The 27,500-nt window shown below is 20.2% G+C and overlaps 6 protein-coding genes across 6 annotated transcripts in view; 2 read left to right on the plus strand and 4 right to left on the minus strand.

Annotated features, from left to right (window-relative positions):
• Positions 1–743: 743 nt before the first annotated feature.
• PF3D7_1206200 (eukaryotic translation initiation factor 3 subunit C, putative) lies at positions 744–4,336 on the minus strand (the record flags this gene model as incomplete). The annotated part of the gene is made up of 3 exons (XM_001350435.1): positions 744–912; positions 1,189–3,893; positions 4,256–4,336. 3 exons carry the CDS (start codon positions 4,334–4,336, stop codon positions 744–746), a joined length of 2,955 nt encoding a protein of 984 aa, XP_001350471.1.
• A 1,683-nt stretch (positions 4,337–6,019) lies between these two features.
• PF3D7_1206300 (conserved Plasmodium protein, unknown function) lies at positions 6,020–14,302 on the minus strand (the record flags this gene model as incomplete). The annotated part of the gene is made up of 1 exon (XM_001350436.2): positions 6,020–14,302. One exon carries the CDS (start codon positions 14,300–14,302, stop codon positions 6,020–6,022), a length of 8,283 nt encoding a protein of 2,760 aa, XP_001350472.2.
• A 1,533-nt stretch (positions 14,303–15,835) lies between these two features.
• On the plus strand, positions 15,836–16,876 carry PF3D7_1206400 (rhodanese like protein, putative; the record flags this gene model as incomplete). The annotated part of the gene is made up of 1 exon (XM_001350437.1): positions 15,836–16,876. One exon carries the CDS (start codon positions 15,836–15,838, stop codon positions 16,874–16,876), a length of 1,041 nt encoding a protein of 346 aa, XP_001350473.1.
• A 547-nt stretch (positions 16,877–17,423) lies between these two features.
• PF3D7_1206500 (Tat binding protein 1(TBP-1)-interacting protein, putative) lies at positions 17,424–19,379 on the plus strand (the record flags this gene model as incomplete). The annotated part of the gene is made up of 1 exon (XM_001350438.1): positions 17,424–19,379. The coding sequence occupies one exon, from the start codon at positions 17,424–17,426 to the stop codon at positions 19,377–19,379; it is 1,956 nt and encodes a 651-aa protein (XP_001350474.1).
• Positions 19,380–19,996: 617 nt separating this feature from the next.
• On the minus strand, positions 19,997–24,349 carry PF3D7_1206600 (DNA-directed RNA polymerase III subunit RPC2, putative; the record flags this gene model as incomplete). Its single annotated transcript, XM_001350439.1, has 1 exon — positions 19,997–24,349. The coding sequence occupies one exon, from the start codon at positions 24,347–24,349 to the stop codon at positions 19,997–19,999; it is 4,353 nt and encodes a 1,450-aa protein (XP_001350475.1).
• Positions 24,350–26,128: 1,779 nt separating this feature from the next.
• PF3D7_1206700 (eukaryotic translation initiation factor 5, putative) overlaps positions 26,129–27,500 on the minus strand; it is a gene marked incomplete at both ends in the record, with an annotated part of 1,698 nt that continues 326 nt past the window's right edge. The window contains one exon of the mRNA XM_001350440.1: positions 26,129–27,500. This exon is cut by the window's right edge and continues 326 nt beyond it. Within this exon, the coding sequence (XP_001350476.1) occupies positions 26,129–27,500 (1,372 nt within the window).

A 27,500-nucleotide genomic window follows, 5' to 3' on the forward strand; every position in this document is an offset into this window, starting at 1 on the left:
ATACAGTAAGTGAATTTATTTTTATTTTTATAATTAATACATATATTTATATTTCTCTTTTACAAGAATTACAATACCCTTAGTGTAATATTTTTATTTTTATTATTTATTTAATATGTTTTAACGAAATAAGGTTTAAAAGAAATTTATATTTTAATCATTATATAATGGTTAATTATATATATTAAAACGAGACATTAAATGAATTATATCATTTTTATATATGCACATGTTAAATAACATTAAGTGGTTTATTATATACTATTATATATATATATATGTATATATTTTTTTTTTTCTTCTTGATGTAAATACCACATATTTTGTTGGTAACAACTAAGGCATTTGCGTTGTGTGTAGAACCTTCCCCATTTTTTTTTTTTTTTTAACATATTTTATATATTTTTTTTTAAAACTTTTTGAATAGTTTATTTTTATAAAATTATTTTAGTTGTTGAAAATTATAAAAAATAAATACACATATACATATATATATATATATATATATATATATATACATGTATATATTATATTTTTGTCACGTGCATATTAATATATATATATATATATATTTGTAATAATTTTGAACATATAAATATTTATATAGAATTTTTATTTTTAATTTATAAAAATTGAAAACATATGGATAAAATTCATATAAAAGAATAAATAATAATAAATTCATGAAAATATTTTAAAAAAATAAAAAATATCTATACATGTATTTATACATATGTAAGATATTAATTTTTTTTGTAATTTTTATTTGCATTATTATCTTTGTAATTTTTTTTATAATGTGCATTTTTCTTTTGGTTATAATTTTTTTGATATTTTTGATCTCCTTTCTTCTGTGTCCAGTTTGATTTCTCTTCTTTCATTTGTGTTCTTCTCTCTTGCATGAACATAAATCTATAAAAAAGGCAAAAAGAAAAATGTAATGGAAATATTATGAATGTAAAGAAAGTATCATATGCTAATACATAAAAGGATAATATGGATACATACAAAAAGATATATACAAGAAGATATATACAAAAAGATATATACAAAAAGATATATACAAAAAAATATATACAAATGAATATATACGTAGTATAAAAATATATGATGACATATATTTATATATATATATATATATATTTATATATACATATAATTTGATTATTTATTGATTGATTTATTTACTTTGGGTTTTTCATGTTTAAGGCCAATTCGTTTTGCTCCATTACTTCATTTACATTTTCAGCTAACTTAAGAGCCAAATTTTGTAAGGTCGTTGGATTAACTTTACTAATAAGTATAAATTTACTACTTTCATTCCAGAAAGCTGGTATTTCTTGATTAATCATCATTTTACTTAATATGGAATGTACAACATTTTGATTTAAATCAAACATAACACATAATTGATCAATAGAGAATGATTCATATATTGATATATATCTGAATATATATGTTCTCATAGCTTCTTGTTTAATTTTTTCCTTAAGTATATTTTGTACTTTTTCTTTATCTGGGAATTTTGGCCAGATTGATAAACTAAATATTTTTTCACAACATAATTTCCAATTACCCTTTTGTAAATGTTTTGTTGCTAATATAATAATTTCTTTATTATTTTCAGGAGGGTTGTTAAATATTTGTTTATCATATATATCTAGAAATCTTCTAAATTGTCGTGATATAATATCTTTTTTTGATTCATATGTATTTTTTGCTAAATTTGGTACTTCTAATAACATGGCACATATATTATTTACACATTCTATTAATTCTATAGATATATGCATGTGATATGATAATAATCGTCTTTTTTCTGCTCTTTCTTGTTCTAGGGTTTTTTCTTGATTTTTTAAATTTGATATACCTTGAGCTATTAATTCCTTATGTTTATTTTGTGAACAAATTTCCATTAAGCAACAATGAGCTTCATATATTTTCCCGTGTCTAAATGCACATAAACCTAATTGTATTAAATTACGATTATATAATATTTGCGTTTGTATATCTGAATTCATAGCTAATTCATGTACATTAGCTACATTTAATAATTCTTTGGCTTCCAAATATTCATCATATAAACTTTTATTATAAGATAATTGTAATAATGCTTTTACCTTTTGTTGCTTTGTTCCAAATTCAAATATTTCATATACATATTCTTCAATAATTTTAGGTGGATTAATACTATCATTATTAATTAATTTTTCATCAAATAAATCATTATCAATTCTTTTTTTTTTCTTGCCTTGTCCATCTTCCTTTGATGCAATATTATTTGAATTATTTAATGAATCTGATAACATTTCTTTTCCGTTCATAAGGTAAGTCCATATTTGTTTAAATAACATTTCAGGTTTATAATACATATGCTCTAAAATTCTAGAGGATATGTGAATAGCTAAATCAGGCATATTTTTTAAACATTTAACATAATTATATCCTTTTTTTAATAAACCTATCATATGTATTGTTTTACCTAATCTTTTTCGATATTCTTCTGTTTGAACATCTATATATAATAAAGCTTTCAATAATTCATCATCTAATTTGGCTAAAAATGATATAAGTGTTTTACAAGATTTTATAATTTTTTCTTTTTCATTAGTTGTTTCTTCTGTTATTTCTTCTGCTATGTTTATTGATACTAAATAAAAGTTTTCATTTTGAATTAATATATCTAAAATAAGTTCTACATATTTAAATACTTTATTCCATATATTAAAAGACATATAGGTATATACACTGGATACTACATCAAATTCTAAATTAATTAAGTGTTCTAAAACTTCTATATAAGATTGTGTACTAATTGTTTTTGCTATTTCACATAATTTAGATAATATATTAATATGTTCATGTTTATCTAATCCCTTTCTACCTCTTTTCTCTATAACTAATTTAACTCTTTCCCTTATAACATCTTCAGTTAAATTCTTCGTACTTAATAATTCTGCATATCCTTTATTTTTAGCTGATTGTGAATCTTCCACAACACGATTAGCTTTTTCTTCTTTTTTGGTAGATTCTTTTTTTACTTTTTTCTGTTTAACTGTTTTCTTCTTTTCCACTTTTGTGCTAGTTTTTAAACCCCATTTACTCATAGCATTTTTTGTTTTATCATCTTCTTCATCAGAAGCATAGTTATCATCTTCACTATAAGACCAATCATCACTATCATCATCATCATCATCATTATCATCATCTGCTTCATCTTCTTTTTCTTCATCATTATCATCGTCATAATCTTCTTTTTCTTCTTTCTTTTCTTTACCTTTTTTTGATTTTGTTTTACTACTTAATTTCTTTTTCCCTTTTCCATCTTCATCATCATCTTGATCCTTTTCATCTTCATTATCATCATCTTGATCTTCTTGTTCTTCTTCGTCTTCCTCCTCTTCTTCATCGTCTTCTTCATTGTCTTCATCATCTTCATCATCATCCATATCTTTTTTTCTGTCATCTTTAAAGTCGTCAGGATTTTCATTATATAAGTTTAATTTTTCTTGATAAAATTCACTACATTTTCTAATTTTGGCTCTCAATTTATTTAAGGTTTGTGCTTTATTTTTGCTCAAATTTTTTTTTTCGACATTATTCTGGAATGTTTTTTCAACATATTTAGATAATTTATCTAAGTATATTATAGCAAAATTAGGGATACAATCAGCGCTTTCTTTTATCATAAATTTATATAAATTTTCATAATCTTTTAAAAGAAGATTAAAATCATTATTATACATATTCTCATTTAAACTATTTCCTGTAGTCTCATAAAAATGTAGCCTTTTCCCTTCATATGTTTTAATAACTCTTTCTTCTTCTTCTGAGCTGCTGCTATCTATGGCGGCCCACCTTTCTGCCTGTGCAGAGACAATGGGCTTCTTTTCCTATAAAAAGGAAAAAACAAGAAAAATAATAATCACATAAATGTAAATATATATATATATATATATATATAATGATTACTTATATAAATCCATCTACACATAAAATATGATAGTTAAATATAAAATTATATATAATTTGAAAGAATAGAAATAGTTAGCATATAATAAACTAAGCTACATTTTACAGCATAAAATGTATAAAATATATATATATATATATATATTTTTTTTTGTGTTTTCTTTTCATATAAATATATAAAACAATTTTTTATTAATTTTATTATGTATACATATAATTATGTATTTTTCTCATAATTTTATTACATATATTATATATATATATAATTTTTTTTTTTTAATACCTCAACTTCACTCTCTGAAGATTCTGTTACATTATCCCCACTATCTTCATCAATTGCCTTGGCCCAAAATTTCGATTGCATTTTTAGAAAAGGTTATAAAAAATTAATTGAAAAAAAAAAAAAAAAAAGGGGAAGTGTTTTATATACCAAATTTAATATGTAGATATAAATATGTAACATTTATATATATATATATATATATATATATATGTGACTATATTAAATTACATATAAGAATAAAATATATAAAATATATTATATATCTAATATATATAATTATAAATAAAAAAAAATTCAACGGAAATTATAAATATATAATATATATATAATAATAAATAAAAATATATATATATACAAAATAAAATTAAAAATTAAAAATTAAAACGATCTCATAAATATAAAGAACAAGATTATTATTATTTTATGCTTATTATAAAAAAATAATATTTTTTTTAATATATAAAATAAAAATAATATATGTAAAATGTATTATATATATGGGGACTTATAAAGATATTTATATATTACAATATATTATAATTATAAAATATAAAAAAATATACATAAATATATAAGTAAAATATATATTATATTTTCATATTTTATATATAAATAAATTATTATATTATAATAAATATGATATTATTATATATATATATATATAATATATATATATAATATATCATATTATTAAGATGGGATATAATATATATATATAATATATTTTATTTATATATATTCATGAGGATTAATAAATATGAAAATTTATACAGTCATATATTATATATATATATATATATATTATATATTATATATGTTATACCATAATATATATTTAATTACATATTTTTTTTTTCTATTTCAAATAAAACAAAAAAAAGAGAATTAAAAAAATTATATATAACATAATAATATAATATTTTTCTTATTATAATATTATTATGTTCGGGCTTTTTTTTATTTTCTTATAAATTTATATATTATAATTATTATATATATATATTTTATTTTATAATGTAATTTGTTTATATATTTTCTTTTAAGAACAATATAAATATGAATCTTTCATTTTTTATATTTCTATCTATTTATATTATAAATATCAAAACAATAATATAAATTCCACATATAGCTATGCTCCTTAATTTTATTCTTTTCTCATTAATTTATTTATAATTCTTAGAACAATTTTTTTTTTTTTAACACATAAATGAAAAGAAAAAAAAAAAAAAAAAAAAAAAAATATAAATATTGTATATATATATATTCCTTTTAGTTAAAAAAATATAATAATGATTCATTATATATATATATATATATATATATATATATATAGATATAATAACACATATAAAAAATATATTAATTTCTCCATATAATAATTAAATGTTTTATTTTTTCTTTTATTATACTATAAAATATAGTTATGTTTTTAAGTTTTTTACCTAATTCTGTATCAAATAAATGAAATATAGATAATTTATAGTATGTGTTAAGGAAATACACAAAAAAAAAAAAAAAAAAAAAAAATATAAAATAAAATATATATAAAATAATAAAATATAAAAAGGTAAAATAAAATATATTGCATATATACACACGTATATATATTAAATTTTATAGTCTAATATTTTTATGTAACCTGTTTTTTCTTTCATATATCTAAAATGTAGTTTGATTCTAATATATAGAAAACTTTTTTTTTTTCTTTTTTTTTTTTTTTTTTTTTTTTTTTTTTCCTTTTGACGTTTAAAGAGATAAAACTTATTCAACATAATAGTTAGAGTAATGACTTTCATATTTATTTCTACTAGTAGTATCAAAAGAATATAAATTTTTTTTATTATGTGTATTTATATTATTCCTATACATATCATTATTACTATGTATTATATTTTTTTTTTGCTTTTCAAAGTTATAATTTATTTCTATTGATTTAATTTTTTTGTTAAGTCCATTTAAATTATTCATTACTTTTGATAATATATCATCATTTTTATTGTTATCGTTCATTAAACTTTTTCTTTGATGATAATTATCTTTTTGTTTCAATATTTTTTCAAAAGAATAATTAGTACTTGGATCATCATTTTTATAGTTCGTTGAACTTTTATATTCATATAAATTATAATTATTATAATTATTATAATTATTATATTTATTATTATTATTATTATTATCATTATTATCAAATTCAACACCATTATGATATATATTTTTATATATGTCATAAAAACTATTCATCGTTATATCGTATGAATGTTTTTCTTGACTATCTAATTTTTTTTTTTCAAAATCAAAATAAATATATGCACTATCTTTTGATAAATAATCATTATAAGGTAATGAATGTTTATCTTTTTTGTACGTATTTTTCATATGTATATCTTTCATAATGTAGTTAAATAATTCTTCTACGCTTTCGCTATTTATATATTCATTATACGGTTTTATATTTATATCCTCATCTTCTATATTTTTATAATCGGACGATCTGATATTATGACTTGATATTATACTATTTTGATTATATAAGTTATTATTTTTATTACCTAATATATTACTATAACTAGTTAATTTATTACTATTACTATATAATATATTATTATGATTAGACATATTATTATTGTTACTAGAATACATATCATTTTCCCTATCTGATTTATTACTATAAGATTTATTGTCTTCATTTGATGACTCATATTTATTTTTAAAATATTCATTCATATTGTTTCCTTTCATATGTGGTGATTCTCTATATATGTGTGTTTTTTTAAAATTTCCTGGACCTTTATCATCAATTTTTAAAAAAGATTCTTCTGATTCAGTTACAAATATTTCAACTTCTTCTTCTAAATCAAATAAATCATCAATTTCGTCCTTGTCTGAATTTTTATTATCTAGCTTTTTTTCTACCATATTGATTATATTTTCTTTATTTACACGGTTGTATTTTAAATTTTTATTCCTCATCTGTAATAATTTTTTTTTTTTTTCTTCTCTTGCTTTCATATCTATTATAATTTTTTCAATCCTTTCCTTGGTCAGTATATTATCATTCGCCATATCATCATTTGATGTATTATCATTCGCCATATCATCATTTGGTGTATTATCATTCGCCATATCATCATTTGGTGTATTATCATTCGCCATATCATCACTTTGTGTATTATCATTCGCCATATCATCACTTTGTGTATTATCATTCGCCATATCATCACTTTGCATATTATCATCTGACATATCACCATTTTTTTCATCCTCAGACGACATTTTATTATTTTCATATTCTTCTTCCTTTTTTTTATTTATAATATTCCTAATTATGTGTGAATTATTAGTGTACGCATTTTTTAATAATCCTTTATTTCCTATATTATTTGGTGTATTTCTATAATAATTTTTTTTTTCTTTAAAATTTTTAATTCTTTGTTTTTCCATTTGGTAAAATATATCATAATGATTCATATGTGATATTTTCGTCATGAATATATTTTTTTTTTTTTTTTCTTCACAAATCACATTATCATCTTTATTATTATTATTATTATTATTATAATTATCATCTTCGTTATCTTCCTTTTTTTCTATTTCTTCAACTGATATATTATTCTTTTGGATTAAATACTTTTTATCCTCATTTTCTTTCTTCTCATAATCACTTTTTAAAATTTGAGTTGATTCTTTATCATTTTTTATATAATTGGATAAAGGATTAACATTATATATTTTTTCTAAAAAGTTATGTAATATATCTTTTTCACTTGTATTTTCTTTATTTTCTTCTATATATTTTATGTGTTCCTTTTCTTTCATTTCTTCTAAAAATTTGATTTCTTCTTGAATTCTTTCATACTCTAGTAATTCCATCTCTTCTTTTTTTTTTTCTTCTTCCTTTTTTTTTTTTTCTTCTTCCTTTTTTTTTTTTTCTTCTTCCATTTTTTTTTTTTCTTCTTCCATTTTTTTTTTTTCTTCTTCCTTTTTTTTTTTTTCTTCTTCCATTTTTTTTATTTCTTCTTCCATTTTTTTTATTTCTTCTTCCCTTTTTTTTTCTTCCTCTCTTTTTTTTTCTTCTTCTTCCATTTTTTTACGTTCTTCTCTTTTTTTTTGCTCTTCCAATTTTTTCAATTCTTCCTTTCTTTTTTCCTCCTCCAACCACTTCAATTCTACTTTTTTTCTTTGTTCTTCAAATTTTCTCATTTCCTCCATTAATTTGATCTGTTCTTTTTTTCTTTGCTCTTCCTGTTTTTTCATTTCTTCCTTTTTTTGTTGTTCTTTTATTTTTTTAAGTTTTTCTCTTTCTTTTTCTTCCTCCATTTTTTTAATTTCTTCTCTTTTTCTTTGTTCTTCCAACTTGTTCATTTCTTCTATCAATTTTAATTCTTCCTTTTTTTTGAGTTCCTCCAATTTCCTAATTTGCTCTTGTCTTCTACTATATTGTAATAATTTTTCTTCCTCTTTCTTTCTTTGAAGTTCGATTTTTTTCATTTCTTCCATTTTTTTCATTTCCTCCATATTTTTTTTTTTTTTTTTTTCTTCTTCAACCTTTAACGAGTTCAATTCTTCTAGACGCTTTTTTTCCTCTTCTTCTAAGGTTTTAAGTTCTTCTATTCTTTTTAATTCTTTTAATTTTTTCAGTTTTTCTAACGCCTTTAGTTCTTCAGAAAATTGATCTTCTTCATTATTATCATTACCTTTTCGTGTTATTTTTTCTATTAGCATTGCTCCTGTGTTTTTTATAATATTAGACACATTTTGCCCATGTTTTTTTCCAACTTGGGTAATATTTTCCGTTATCTTTAAATTTTTTTGTTGTGTTTGTTGATTTATTTCATCCAAAGCGTCGTAAATTAATTTCCTCTTAGTTTTTAAATCTATATATCCTTGATCCTCTACATTTTGTTCTTTATGTATAATTTTCTTTATAGTACTATTATTATAATTATCAATAGTATTGTTCTTTATGCTTGTTCTTTTTACAATTTTATTATTTGAAGAATTCATTTTGGTAAAACTATTAATGGAGATTGATTTGTTTAGAGTTTTTTTTCTTTTTTTTTTTAATATAGCATTATGAGTGGTTGATTTTATTTTATTATAATTATTTGGATTCTTCGATTTTTTTTCATATATTGGTCTTCCATATGTATGGAATGGGCTATTTTCATATATATTTTCTTTCATTTTCTTACTAATTTTAATAATATTATTATTATGAATAATATCATTTTTATTTTCTTCATTTTTAGCCTGATTATCAATATCTGATAAATAATCAGGTTCACTATTATATCCAGTAATAACTTCGAAAAATCTCTCTGCATAAAATGCATAATCATTAAATCCACTTTCACTTTTAGACGAATATAATTTCTTTAAATCATTTTTAATATTTATATTACGATTATTTTGTCTTTTAACTATAGGTCTACCATACATGGCCCAATTATTTTTTTTTTTTTCCTTTTTCTTTTGTTTATTTATATAATCATTTAAACAATCATTGATTTCTTTTTCCTTTAATAAATTTTTTTTTTTTCCTTCTTCTTCTTTATTATTTGTATTTTTTATTTCATTGTGTACTTGAACAATTTCTCTTTCATTTTTAGAATTTACATCCATTTCTTTTTCATTCACCATTTGATCATTTATGTTTTTTTCTGTTTCCTCTTCCTCTTTAGCTTCATTTTTTTTTTTTTTTTCCTCTTTTGTGCAATTTATATCTTTTTGTAAATCATCTATTAACTTATTACCTAAAAATTGTTTTTTCTTATTTTCCATAAGTTGTAGTTCTAATTCTTCTAATTCTTTTTTCTTTTTTTTATTTTCTATTTCTAATTCTAACAATTCTTTTTCTTTTTTTTGCTTTTCAATTTGATCTTTTAATATATTTTCATCATTATTATCATTTTCATCTTCATTTATTTTTTCGACTTTTTTTTCTTTCTTTTCTCCCTTTTCATTCTCTTCTTTTATTATCAAATTAGATGAATTATAAAAATCCAATACACCATTCTCTTGAACATAATTATTAATGGTTCCAAAAATGTTATTAATAATATTATCATTGTTACTAGGACTCGTTTGCGAATTTTGAATTTGTTTTGAATTTATATCATCTTTTTCTTTATCTTCATATTTCTTATATTTCTCGTCATCATCCTCTTTATGTCCTACCATGTTATTTTCTTTTATGTCCTCCTTTATATTATGATCTTGTATAATGCTTTTACTTTTATTTCTTACAACATTATTCTTAATTTTTATAAGATTGATTTTATTTTTTTTAATTTTTTTTTTTTGTTCACTTATGAAACTCTCATAAGAAAATTCACTATCTCTAATTTCGGAAATCTTCCCCACACTTTTGTCATCATCATCATCATCATCATCCCCATTTTTAATTATAGTTCCATCTACCATTTCATTTTCATTAAATAAAAATTGAACATGTTCAAAACTATTAGATGAAATCATTTTATTTTGTTCAAGACTCATTCGCTTTTTTTTTTTTTCTTCGAGCATATAATTTTCATAAGCTGGATTTAAAAACCAAGCGCTTGAAGTTCTTTTTGCATTAAAATTATATTTTGGTAAATTTATATTATAAGATATTTTTCTTCCTTTTATTTCGTGTTTTTTTGCTAAATTCTCGAGAATGTCATAATCTCTTTGATCATATGATTCATATATATAATAATAAACATTATCTAATATACCATTTTTTATATTATTTAATTGTTCGGTATTTATTATATCATCTATATTAAATTTATAAGCATATTCATTATCTAATTCTTCATCATTTTCTATCTTTTCTTTTGTTTTGTTTTTTTCGTCCTCTTGTACACTTTTTACATTATCATCTATTTTATCATTTTCTTCCTTTTTTATATCTCCTTTCATTTCCTTCATTTTTTTTTTTATTCCTCTTTTTTGTATTCTCCTATTTTCTTCTTCCCTTTTCATATTCTTTTTCATTTCCTCAATATCCTTTTTCAATTTATTTAACATTGAATGTTTCTTATTACTTTCTTCTTCTCCTTCTTCTTCTTCTTTATTATATGAAGATTCATCGCTAAAACTACTACTTCTTCCATTATTAGTTTTCTTCTTTTTTTTTGTTTTTTTCTTTTTTTCATGATGACTGCTATCTACCTTATCCTTCTTTTTCATTTCATCAATAGTTTTCTCCAACTCTTTTATCTTTAATTCCATTTTTGAAATAATTTCCTGATTATCCTTGTTTACATCTGTTATATTATCTTCATTAGCATCAACAACATGTATATTCAATGATGTATCTATAATATCAAACGATTCAGTTGTCTCTTTTTTATTTTCTTTAGTTATTTTATATTCATCATTGAAATTATCATAAAAGTACATTTGTTCTACTAACCTATTCATTCCTTCTGTATATTTTTTTAATTCATCTTTTTTGTCTTCTTCATTTATTTGAGTATAAATATTGCTACAAAAAAATTGATCATCATCATCGTATTTCTGCAGAATATAATTCAAAGTAAAATCTTCATCATATTTTTCATTCCCTTTGTTATATAAAATTAAATTTTTGTTATTGGAATTTATTCTGTTCATATTATTATAATTTCCTTCAATCAATTGATTAGAACTATCTATATGCATATTATTTATATTATTCTTTTGTTCAGGATAGCTTATGTTATTTATATCATTACATGGAAAGTGATTAATACCATTGTAATTTATTGATTTATTATTATTTTGAAAATATATAGAATTATTAATATTATTATTATTATTATGAATATTATTAATATTATTATTAGGTATCATTTGATAATCCAATGGAATATTCATCTGATAATTAATGGGGTTATTTATGTTGGAAATATTTGTATTGTTCATCTGATAATTTATAGGATTATTTATATCATAATACATTGGATTGTTTATATTATAATTCATAGTATTATTTACATCATAATTCATAGTATTATTTATATCATAATTCATATTATTATTTATATCATAATTCATATTATTATTTATACCATAATTCATAGTATTATTTACATCATAATTCATAGTATTATTTACATCATAATTCATAGTATTATTTACATCATAATTCATATTATTATTTATACCATAATTCATAGTATTATTTATACCATAATTCATAGTATTATTTACATCATAATTCATAGTATTATTTACATCATAATTCATAGTATTATTTACATCATAATTCATAGTATTATTTACATCACGATCCATTGGATTGTTCATATCATGTTTGGGTGGGTAATTCATTTTACTTTTCATACGTGCATCTTTTTTATTTTTATATACATTTCCTTTCATATCTTTTATTCCCTCTTTCTTCGATGTGTCCATTTCGTCTACTTTTTTTGTTTGACCTTTATTTTGGACTATCTTTTTTGGTGGAGGCATTTTATTTTCATTTCTCATTAAAGAATTCATTTTGTGATAATTTCTTATATCTTTTATATCTTTAACATTTTTTATATTTTTCATTTTCTTATTTTTATCATAACTTTCATCATCTGTATTACTATCTTCATTTGTATTATCAACATATTTTTTAGACTCATATTTTTTTAATTTGAAAGCATTATCATCACTTTTTTTTGTTAATATATCCTTATTTGATATATTTTCATCATTTTTATTTTTATCATTTCCTTTATTTTTTAACCCTAAATTTAATTTGTCTAATATAGATACTCTTTTAGTACTCCTATCTAATATACAACGATCAGTATAATAAGGTTTTTCTTTTTTGTTTCCATCACTGTCATAATCATCCATATCAAATTCATCTGAGAATAAATCTTCATCAATACCTTCACTTTCGTTATTGTTCAATTGTTCTTGTTCTTTTGAAACCTTATTCTCCTCTTTATTGTTACTTTGTTTCTTTTTATTTCTTTCTACACTTTCTTCTATATGAACATTTGCTTCTCTTTGAACGTTATTTTTTATATGATGCGATTCGCTCTTAACCATAGGTCTGAATTTATTATTATATGGATCATTATAATTATTATTATTATATGGGTCATTATAATTATTATTATTATATGGATCATTATAATTATTATTATAGGGGCCATTATAATTATTATTATAGGGGCCATTATAATTATTATTATTATTATTATCATACATGTCCATATTTTCCCTAACACCACCAATAATAGATTTTCTTCTATTAGGAGGTGGAGCCATATTAGGCTTTGTTTTTATATCATTTAAGATTTTTTCCTTATTTTCAGGAATATATTGATTGTTCAACTTTGCATATTGTTCTTTATTATAACGATTGTTAATAAGATCATTATCATCATGCAAGGACATTTTATTTAACACATTTGTATTTTTAAAAGAATCCTTATTTTTTTTTTTTAATTTAGTACGAACATAGGTAAATAAAGAATGTAACTCAATATTTACACTATAATTTATTTTATTTATATAATCAAAGTTGTTTCCTTTTTTATTTATTGGATTACATTTTTTTTTCCCCTTTCCTTTGTAATACATTGTAATATTTTTTTCATTCATATGATTATCAAAATTTTTGGATGATGCTGATGTTGAATCACTATAATATTTAGATTCATTATAGGGTACATTTAAATTATTATTAAAACATATCATATCTATTAACAATTTTTTCCACATAATATTTTTCTCTATTTTATCAAAATTTATTTTATTATCATTATGTGTAAACACATTTTTTATATTATCCTTATATGTACTACACACTTTTGTATTTTTTTTATTATTTTCATTATTATTTTTCAAATTATATATTTTGAAAATATTGGTAATATTCATTATTCTTCTTTTATTCCCTTTAAAATGAATATTTTTAAATTTATTCTTTTCTCCTTGTACAAAAACTATTTTATTTCTTGAATTCAAACATTTTTTATAAATACTTTTTTTTTGGTATATATATTTCCATTTTGTTGATTTTTCCCTTTTACAACTTTTTGAAAATTTTGCGTCTTTTTTTTTCGACATTTTGTTGAAAAGTAAGATATTCCAACATGTTTTTAAATATATGTAAAATGCGGGAAATAAAAATGGGAACTACTATAAATATGTATATATATATATATATATATATATATATGTATATTAATTCATATTTTATTTATATTATTCCCGTTTTATATTTTTGAATAAACATATGTTGTATGCAATTTTTTTTATTTTATAAAATACTTCAGAAAGATGATGAAATGCCAAACATTAAATTAAAGACTAATTAAAAATTAACTTTTCCAATAAATAGACAAAAAAATTAATAAATAAATAAATAAATAAATGAACTATATATATAATAAAAGATTAATGGACGAAAATTAATTGTTCTATTATTTTAAATATTTTTTATATTTTTTACATTTTTACAACGTTGCACACTTCAAAAGGTTTACAACAAAATTAATTTTTACCAAAATTATTTTATATAAATAGAAAAAAGTATGTATATATATATATATATATATATATTTGATAAAAAAAAAAAAAGAATATATTTTTATAGCGAACTGTATAAAGTTTTTTACAATAAATTATTTTTATAGAAGTGTATACATGTTGCCCCAATTTTGTGCAGTTTTTTTTTTTTATACATGAGTTGTTTATTTGAATTGTATATAAAATAAAAATACAGACCATATTAAAATTTTTCATTACCTTAAATTAATAAATAAATAAATAAATAAATATATATATATTTATTATTTTTAAATGTTATACTAAGTAAATATATCCCCATTTGTACTTTTGCAAAAAAAGAGAAAATTCCATACACAATTTGATATATGGAAAAAAAAAAAAAAAAAACCAAGTTTCCAATTTTGCCCATGCACATAAATATTATAGACATTATATATATATATATATATATATTTATATATTTATGTATAAATTTTTTTTTTTTTTTTTTAACTCTTCTCATTTATGTAACTATATATAAATTAATACAATTTGATAAAATGTGAACAGGTCATACAAAAAGATTCCTTTAACTTTTTTGAGATAAATATAAAGTAGCAATAAACATATGTACATATATATATTTTTTCATTTGTCCATATTTTTATATGTGTCGTTTCAATATATCATTTCTTATATATATAAAAAAAAAAAAAAAAAGTTAAATTCATGCGATCATAATATATATATATATATATATATATATAAAGAAAGCAAGTTTTCCTATTAGATAACAATTATATATAAACCACATAAATACATGAAAAAAAATATATATATATATATATATATATATATATATATATATATATATATATATAATATAATATAATATAAAACACACATATGTACCTTCTAATTTTTTATAACCTTTCATGAATTTTTTTCCTCTTTAAACAATTATGCCATTTAAAAAAAAAATATATTCACATAATATTTTCAAACATGAAAATGTTGTATTTTAAGAATATTTCCCATCTTTATAAATTTTTTATAACTTATGAGAAGTCCATATCATTTTCCTCATTTTATAAAAATAAAATCTACAATATGAATAAGTACTGCACGTTAAAAGAACAAAAGAAATATAATCATTTGATAGAATCTGATAAATTATATGATATTATAAAAAATAAAGAAGAATGTCTGCTTTTTGATACTAGCTATTATAATATACATAATATAAATAATGAAGATATATTTGATGATTATGATAATGTTGAAAGTATAGAAGGAAGTATTCCAATGAATTCAATAATTAGTCATAATGAAAACTCGAATTTTTCTTTTTTTTTTCCAACTAAAAATGAATTTTTTATATACTTAAAAAATATTCTTATCAAAAATAAAAGAAATATCACAATGTTGTTAGAAAATATTCCAATTATTCTTTATGAAAAAGAAGATATTTTCTATTCTCCAAGAATATGGTTCATTTTTAAAATGTATGGATTTAAGAATGTACAAATATTAAATGGAGGTTTAAATAAATGGATACATGAAGAAAAAGAAATCATACATGTTAATAATGAAAAAAAAATTATAGAAGAACATATAAACAAACAAACAATAGAGCAAAACGAATATTATATATCTCATATAAATAATCTTTTAGAAAAGCATTTCAAAAAAAATGAAAATTATATAAATAAAAATATTATGAACAGTATATATTATTATGAGGATATACAAAATTTAATAAAATTAAAAGAACAAAAACAAATGCAAAATTATTTATTAGTTGATACCAGACCAAATAAAAGTTTTTCTACATTAATATCTATTAATGAAAATATAAAAGTGAATAATTTCATACCCTTTTCGATCAATATACCATATAATCATTTTTTAAATTATCACTATGAAAATTATAAATATGTAACATTTAAAAATATGAAAGATATCAAAATTTTATTGGAAAAATATGATCTCCTTAATGATCAAAAAATTATTATATCTACTTGTAATAAAGGTATTAGTGCATGTCTTATATTATTTCTTTTAAATCTTTTTGATAAACCTTTTTCTAAATTGATATTGTATCCTGGCAGTTTAGTAGAATATAATTTTTATAAATATGAAAGGAATTAATATATGTATCAAAAGCTAATGACATATTTTTATATGTCTACATATATATATATGTTTATGTGTATCTACTTATTTTATTTTTTTCTTTTTTAATTAACTATTTTAAATAATATTTAATATGAATATATATGTACATACAATTTGTTATATATATATATATATATATATATATATATATTTATATATTTATTTATTTATTTATTTATTATTTGTTCATTTAATTTGTTTGTCTATTCATTTTAACCATCTTATAATAAATCTATATTTTTTAAAAAAAATAAAAACTGGTTATATTATTCTATCATATTTATTTCTAGTACGAACGTGTACATACATTATTCTTAAAAGGAAAGGTGCAACTTTATCATTTTCTTTCATTTAAAAATGGATTAAAATGAATATAATTATGTATATATTTAAATATGTCTGAAAATATGTTTCTTATAAGATTATATTAATATATATATAATTACTTTTATTCCTTCGTCTTATTCTACATACACTCACAACGTTTAAATTTTCATAAAATACTATTACATAATTACATATGAAAATGGAAAAAAAAAAGAAAAAAGGTAAGCAAGAGAAAAATCAAAAAACACCAAAAAAAAATGATAAAAAAAATGACACTTTAATAGATAAGGTAGAAAATAAAAATAATAAGAAAAAAATAAACAAACTAAGAAAGGAAAAAAAAATTGATAAGGAAAATAAACAAAATGATGATAATAAAGAAAATATACAAAATGATGATAATAAAGAAAATAAACAAAATGATGACAATAAGTTAAATATACAAAATGATGATAATAAAGAAAATATACAAAATGATGATAATAAAGTAAATATACAAAATGATGATAATAAAGTAAATATACAAAATGATGATAATAAAGAAAATATACAAAATGATGATAATAAAGTAAATATACAAAATGATGATAATAAAGTAAATATACAAAATGATGATAATAAAGAAAATATACAAATTGATAATAATAAGGAAAAATGTAGTAAAGAAAATCAAACGAATAAAGGTAATAAAGTTAAAAAGGTAAAAAGTCAAAAAAAGTTGGGAAATGTACAAAGTGTAGAAGACATAAAACCCATCAAAGAAAAAGATGAAGATGAAAAAAATTCACCAGAACATATGATTGAAGAAAAAGATAATAAAATAAATAAAAATAATAACAAAAAAAAAAGCAAAAATAAAAATAAAAAGGAAAAAATAGAAACATGTCAAGGAGAAAATATGAAAGTACAAACAAACAAAACTCAAGAAAATAATAATATAATAATAACAGAAAATATAACAAATAATAATATACAAATTACTGACACATATCAACCAAATAATATATTAATCAAAATAGATGATAGTACAAAAGAAAAAAATAATAAAGATACATTTGTAAAAAATAATAGCTCTGTAAATTCATCTAGTAAAAATGTAAACCATTCAACAGATACCATTCAAGATAATATTTATATAGAACTAAAGAAGGAAAAGGAAATAGAAATAAATCATAATAATGTAAACACTTCTCTCACATTTCCTAGTAATCGAAATAAAAATATTATTCATTTACAAGTTACAGAAATAAATTCAGAACAAACCATAGGAGATAACAAAAATGGAATTAAAAAAAGAAAATGTGTAGAAAAAAAAATTGAAAAAGTATTCAAAAAAACAAACGATACAAATAATAATAATAATAATAATAATAATATGCAAATTAGTACTTGTAATAAAAACGATATAGCAGAAGATGTTATTAATATAAACAATATAACAAATCAAAACATTAAACAAAATATTATCAAAAAAGGAAATAAAACTCATGATCCAATTAAAACAAAACAAACAAAAATCATTTTAACAGATAACGATGCAAAAGATAAAATTTTAAAATATATGAAAAAAGCAAATAGACCATATTCTGTTATTAATGTATATGATAATTTACATGGATGTATAAACAAAAACAACGTTCAAAGATTTATGGATGAATTAAGTAAAGAAAATAAGTTACAATGTAAAGAATATGGAAAAGCTAAAGTGTATCTTATTAATCAAAAGGAATTTAAAAGCTTAAATACAAACGAAATGAATAAACTAAAAATGGATATGGAATTAGTACAAGAACAAAATGAACTATTTAAAATCGATTTTAATAATTTAGTAAAAAAAAAAAAAAAATTATTACAAGATTTAGAACTAATACAAAATTTAGAAGAATATAAAAAAAAAATACAAAATATTGAAGATGAAATAAAATCATATGAGCAAATGAATAAAAATTCGAAGTTTACCATTGAAGAAATTGAACATATTAAAAAAAATCATGGATATTTACATTTCATGTGGCTTAAAAGAAAAACACTTTGTATTGAAATAATTAAGTGTATAGCTACCTTAACAGAAAAAGATACAAAAGGGGTTATATATCATTTGGGTATTGATGTCGATGAGGATGTTATACCACCAAATTTGTATTCTTAGTGTTGAATTATGTGCTTTTTTCTTTCTACTCAGTAAATAAATAAAAAAAAAAATACACATATATATATATATATATTACAAAAATTATACAAATATATCTTTTGATATATAAAATTTATATGTTTGACAGTTTAACTTTAAAAAAAAATTATTTATTAATTTTTAAAAATATTAAAAGGCTAAGAAAGAAAAAAAAAAAAAAAAAAAAAAGAATGAAATACGAAAATACGTATGCATTGTATATATATAAATATATATATATATTAAACAACATATAATTTTTCATTAAAATATTGACAACTAGAAAATCATATGATGTTACAAAATGTGAATGGATTTAAAATTTTTTTTATAAGAATTTAAAAAAAAAAAAAAAAACAAACAAAACATAAAAATGAACGGGATACAATATATATATATATATATATTTTTTTTTTATGATACTTTTTTATGTTAGATTCGTAAAATGTTTTTTTGTAATGATTGAATAATATAACGCATATGGATATGATATATTTTGAGTATCCTTATATTTAATCCAATTTATATTATTAATTATACAAAACTATTTTATATTTAGCCATATGCATTTTTTTTTTTTTTTTTGTACATTTATGCTATACCTCCTTTACTATAATTTTTGGAAACACATTCATGGTTTGAAGTTCCTGAAATAACAATTTGCATGCATATGGCATTTGAATAACAATGTTTTTATCACATTTTTTACAAAATGTACAATATAAATCATATCCCATCATACCACAATCTTCACAAATATATACATTACATACATCACTACTTAACATTAATCTTTCAAGTAATAAATTGCTAACACCATATGCTATTAAACAATCTCTTTCCATTTCACCTAATCTGAGACCTCCTTCTTTTGATCTACCTTCAGTTGGTTGTCTTGTAAGTAATTGTCTTGGTCCTCTAGCTCTAGCATGTATTTTATCTTGTACCATATGTTTTAATTTTTGATAATAAATTGGTCCCATAAATATATAAGTTTCTAAGGGCTCACCAGTTAATCCAGAATATAATAATTCTTTACTTGAACAATTAAATCCATATCTAAATAAAATTTCGGCTATTTCTTCAAATGGCGTCCCACTAAAAATAGAACCATATTTATATTCACCATCCATAACTGCAGCCTTAGATGCCACTAGCTCAAGAAGTTTTCCTACTGTCATACGAGATGGGAATCCATGTGGATTCATAATTAAATCTGGACATATTCCCGATTCAGTAAATGGCATATCTTCTTGATTTACTAACAAACCTACAACACCTTTTTGTCCATGCCTTGAACTAAATTTATCACCTAGTTCAGGTAATCTTGTTTGTCTCATAATTATTTTATATAATTTTAATCCTTCCGAATTTTCAGTGAAAATAATTTTATCTATATATGATGGATATACACTTTTATATTTAATTTCATTAATTTTGAAATCATTTATATCAACTTTTCCAATATCTTTTACATGATCTTTAATATTTTTTGGTGAAAATTTATTTACATATAATTGTCCTTCTTTTATCAAATAACCAATAGATGCAACCCCGTCCATATCTAGAGAATGATATTTTCTAATATCCTTATTTGCCATTTTTTTTATATCATCTTTAGATTCATTAGATATATTCTTATGACCATATGAATCTTTTTTAACATTATCTATTTTGGATACGTTATTATTATAACTGCTTTTATTATTCTTACTATCTATATTATTATGATGATGTTCTTGTTTTATTCCATCTTTTTCTTTTTCATTTTTGATCTCACTTTTAATTTCCCTTTCTTTTCGTTGCTGTTGTAATTTATTTATTACCAACGGAGAAGGTAAAACTATATCGTTCGATCCATTGAAATATTTTTTTAATTCCACTGAATGTTTTCTCAAAGACATACATCTACCAAAACCTCTATCAATTGACGATTTATTCATAACTATAGCATCTTCAATATCATACCCACAAAAACTCATAACAGCAACTATTGCATTTTGTCCAGCAGGTAATTTTTCAAAATTTATAAATTCAATTGTTTTAGATTTTACTAAAGGTTTCTGTGGATAAACTAATAAATATAACAAGGTATCACATCTTACGAATTGATTATATCCAATAGCACCTATGGCTTGTTTCCCCATAGCACATTGGTATGTATTTCTTGGACTCTGGTTATGATTAGGATATGGAATTAATCCAGCAACTACACCAAGTATAGTTAATGGATCTATTTCTAAATGTGTAGTACTTAATGATATATCTGATTCATTTAATGCTATTAAAAGATTATTTTGTTCATTTACATCAATCCATTCAATAACGGAACTTTTTAATAAATCAAAAAAATTGATAGTTCCATTTTCTAATGCTTTAATATGTTGTGGTAATAATTTAGATTTACCATTTTCTATAATTATTAATGGTCTACATAACCGTCCTCCATCTGTAGATATATATATAGCATTATGTAAAAAATTATCATATATAGACACAAATTGTCCTATTTTCCCATATCTTCTTAAATATCGTATACGTTGCATAAATTTTTGAGGTCTCTTATGTACTCCTAATAAGATACCATTCAAAATAACAAAAAATACACCCTCTTTATATATTTCTTCTCCAGTTAAACTATCGCTATCTTCTACTCCTAAAGTGTACAATATTTCAATCAAATTTTCATTATTCTCATTGTCATTTGTAACATGTGTCATTAAAGCTAAATTTTTAACTAAACCACATGATTCTCCTTCAGGGGTATCACATGGACATAAGACTCCCCATTGTGATGGCTGAAGAGCTCTAGGACCACTCACTTTTCTTCCTTTCTCGAATTGAGAATTTAATCTGGTCATCATTCCTATACATGCAATAAATGATAAACGTGATAAAACTTGAGAAACACCACTCTTTTCCATTTTAAATCTTTTAATATTCCAATTACCAGTTGATATAGCTGTTTGCATACCTCTTGTAATAATATCCTTTGGTAAATTTCGGAAAACGTCTGGATAATTATCATTCATATTATTACCAGTACTTCTTAATTTAGAATTATAATTACTTTGCATATATTTGCTTAAAGTTTGATCTATTTGTTTTTTTAATGTAAAATAAAATCTTTTATATAAATCTTCAAATAATAATGATATTAATTGTCCAGCTAATTCTAATCTTTTATTACCATAGTAATCTTTATCATCGATTTCATTTTTATTATTTGCACTATCTAAAACTCTTCTTATCATTAAACAAATACATCTCGCTTTATTTCTAAAGTCATATTTACTTTTTTGCTGAATATGAGATAATAAAACACGACTTAAAAAATCTAAACCTTCTTCAATAATATCCTTTTCATTTTTTACTTGTTTTTCTTTCATGGAGCTAAAAAATCCTTTAGCCAATAACCTTGGTCTGATTTTTTTCCCAATATATAATAAAGCATCTAAATTCGTTTTGATATTTTCATTGTATAATTCATATAACGATAACAATATACCGTTAACATAATTTTTATGTGATCCAATCATTTGAAATATTTCTTGATCGCTTTCATATCCCATAGCTCTTAATATAATACAAACACCAATATCTTCAATAAAAGAGTTGTGTTTTAAATAAAGTTTATTATTTTTGTATACAATAGCACATCTACTTTTCGATTCAGCAGTTGTTGATGTAATAGTTGCACAAATATTATGTTTTATATCCATTTCTACAATAATTCGATTTTTTGATAATTGTTCTTGCATTAATAAAACCCTTTCTGTACCTTTCACAATAAAATATCCTCCAGGATCATAAGGACATTCACCTAATTTCATCAATTCTTCTTCACTTTTATTATTTAATACACATATATCACTTCTTAACATAACAGGTAATCTACCAATTTCTACATTATTCTTGGTTATAATACTATTTCCTTTTACATATTCTACATCTACATATATAGGAGCTGAATATGTTAAATCACGTTGTCTACATATTTGAGGTGTTAATTTCGTTTCTATCATATTTTCTTCAACCGAAGGTGTTCCAACGGTTATATCTAAAAATTCTACATAAAAATGTTCATCAATATCTGATTTTATAATTTTATTTGTAGTAGCATTCATTATTGTTTTTATTTCACGTTTTATAAAATAATTATATGATTCAATATGTTGCTTAACTAAACCTTTTACCTTCAAATAAGCAGGAAGTAATTTCCATTTTTCATTTAATGTATTAACACATTTGGAATTTTCATATATTTTCTTATTATGTTCTTTATTTTTAATAACTAAACCTGAGAAATTTTCTTCATCATTTAAAATATTCATATTATTATATAACTTTCCTGTTTTGGGTTTCTTATTTTCATTATGTATAAACTCTTTTAAATTATTTATATTATCTTCATTAAAATTTTTATCATAATATTCATCTTTTAATATTTTATTACTTGACAAGTTTTTATTATTCACTTCATTCTTATTGTTGAATATATTTAAATGTTTATTCTCATAATTATTATAATAACAATTATTATTATTATTATTATTATTATTATTATTATCTTCATTATTTGCTTCATCTTGTTTTTTAATAAAATTTATTTTACTCTCATAGAATTTATTATCATCATTTTTACATTCATACAAATTATCTTTATTTTTCTCCTCTTCTATTTTTATATGTGTATCTTCTTCATTTCCGCTTTTACCAATTACATTGTATGGATTCATCATATTATTATAATCATTTTTGCTATTTATGTTTTCATCTTTTAGTATTATTTTATTTATCTTATTCTTCTCATTATTATTATAATCATCATCATCATCATCATTTTGTGCTCTATTATTTTCTTTTAACTGGTATATTTCCTCTTCATTCTCTTCATTAATTTTATTCACGTTTTTCCTTTTCGCTTTAATCTTAATAATATCTTTCATATTATATCATATTTACTGGAAGGAAGAAATGCATAAATATATACATACATACATACATATATAATATATATATATATATGTATATTTTAAGGTTTTTTTTTTTTTTTTTTTTTTTTTTTTTTGTTGATAAGGTTTAAATAACTTAGAGTAACATACTAATGCATATATATACTTCTATATAAAAAAAGAAAAGAAATTAAAGAAAGAGAAGAAAACCCTTTATTAAATATATTAATATATTAATATATTAAGATACTTATTTTATTTAATTATGTTTTTTTTATTTTTTATTTTTATTATTTTTTTTTTTTTTTGTTGACATCTCTGTATTTATAATTGTTTTCCAAAATAAAACATTATTTCAAACTTAAATAAATATTTTATATATATAAGTAATTTTTCATATTCTATAATTAAATTATCACATACCTTTTTGGTAAAACCTTAACAGAATAATGAAAAAATATAAATAAATAAATAAATATATATATATATATATTATAACAAATTGTTACTTTTAAGAATTTCTTCTATTATATTCAATTAAAATATAGTATAATATAATATATAAATTTTCAACAATAAAATATTTTATTTAATATATATATTTATGTAAAATTATTTTTCTTCCTCTATTTTGAATGAACATATCCTTTTATTTGTATATAAAAAAATATACATAATTCCAACGGATGTTGTTTAATAAAATAATATAATAAAAAATGAACAATATATTATATATATATAAAATATTATTATATATATATATATATATATATATAATTTATTATATATATATAAATTAAGCACGTGTATTAATATTATAGTATCGTATCATAAATTTTTTATAATATGTATGTGTTTTTTTTTTCTCATATATTTATTTCATATCCATACTAATAAAAAAATAAAAATAAATATAAATAAATAAATAAATAAATATAAATATATTATAATAATTATTACAGAATTATATATTTTATAATAATATAATGTATATTGTAATTTCTGATAAATATAATTTTCAATGTAAAAAAAGGAGATTACTCGATTTATTTTAAAAAAAAAGGTTATTACCAGGTTATATATAAAATATAAAAACAATTATCTATTATTAAAATATATATATAATATTTAATCCTTCAAATATGATAACTTTTTAGTATTATATATTGTAATTATATTTAAAAATATATACATATATAACATTCCAATATTTATATGTAAATATATTTTTTATATACTCTTATTAATTATTCATTCCGATAACAAAATAATTATAAAATTATTTTATTTCTTTATAGAATTCATTTTCAGCAATATATTTTTTTTATATAATGAATACATACCCTTAATAATATAATAATTTTTATATAAGAAATATTGTTAATATTATACACTTTTTTAAAATAAGAAGATTATCAATGTTATTTTATATAATGTTATAATAATATTATATGGTGAATATATATATATATATATATATATATATTTATATATTTATATATTTTCTTTTTATATTAAAAAAAAAAAATAATAACAATTTTTAAAAATTAATATAAAGGGTAAAAAAAAAAAAAATTCAAGTTATTAAAAAATTATATTTTAAAAAAAAAAAAAAAGTAAAGAAATAATATAAAATGAAATAAAAAAAGAACACATCATAATATATTTCTACATATATTATACATATTAGTAAATTTATTCTTCGATTGATTCATTCATACATTTTAAAGGAGAGAATAATTTAAAAATTTTTTAGTTCATGTTGTATTGATTTTATATGGCATCTATATCTATTTCTTCTTCTTCATCCCCTGTATAAACATTACCATCTTTTGCATCTAAAAAGATATCATCATCACATTTTTCACTTTTAGAATCTACAAAAACTCTTTCATAATCGTTTGAGAAAATACTTTGATGTTCTCTTTTCAAGTTTCCATCATTAATTCTTAGAGATTTAACTTTTAAGTTACCCATATTACTATTTATAGTATTATTAGGTGTATTTTTCTCTTCTTCATCGTCACTTTCCTCAGAATCCGAATCATTATCTTTTAACCAACTGACAAAATGTTTAGCCATACATTTACATTTATCATAATGTATTTGTGTGTTTATAGTATTATCATCTTTATCATTAACATGGTTATTCAATAATTTTTCTGTTTTCAATGAATCATTTGTTGAATTATTATTATTATTATTGCTGGCACTTATATTATTACTGTTCATATTATTGCTATTTATATTATTACTACCAATATTATTACTATTACTATTACTACTTTTATTATTATGGTTGTTCTCATTTTTACCATCGTCATCGTATCTTTTTATTATATCTTTACTTTCAAATATATCATTATTATATAAAACTTGTAATATATAAGGATAAATACTTAAAGAATTAATTGCAACTTTATTTACATAATATTCTAAGGCCAAAAATATATCCATAGTTGTAACTGAAGTATCATTAATTTTTTTTATATATTTAATATTTTTTTCTAATAATTCTTTACTTATTTTATCTTCAAACAAGGAACATAAACAAATAAAAACCCTACATTTGGAATCGAAACATTGAGATACTTGTAATACTCTAAGTTCTTCAGCATATTGGATATCATTCATTTGTGTAGATTCTTTAAATATAGTTTTCATTCTTTCAATAACTTCTTTAATTTCTGGACTACCAAAATGTAAACATTCCTTTTCTAAAACAAAATTTTCTTCTTCTTTTTTCTTCTTACTATTACTACTACTACTATTATTATTATTATTATTACTATTATTATTATTACTCGATGAAGTATCTTTTTTTTTATTTTTTTTATTTTCTTTTTTTCCATTAGATATACTTTTATCTGAGTCCAGTAAATCATCAGAATCATCATTTTCTTCATCATCTGAATAAATTACACCATTTCTATTATTATCTTCATTCTTATCGGTCTTCTCACTTTTACCCTTACTACTTTTTTCAACTTTCTTTTCTTTTCCTTTCTTCTTCTTACTACCAACAGTACTAATCATTGGAGGGTTTTTAATCATATACGTTGCTATTTTATGAGAATTATTAAGTTCTCCGATATTACCACAAGCATTACATTTACATATTAAAATACCTTTCTTCACAACAATA

This window comes from Plasmodium falciparum, assembly GCF_000002765.6.
Source record: "Plasmodium falciparum 3D7 genome assembly, chromosome: 12".
Taxonomy (NCBI): domain Eukaryota; phylum Apicomplexa; class Aconoidasida; order Haemosporida; family Plasmodiidae; genus Plasmodium; species Plasmodium falciparum.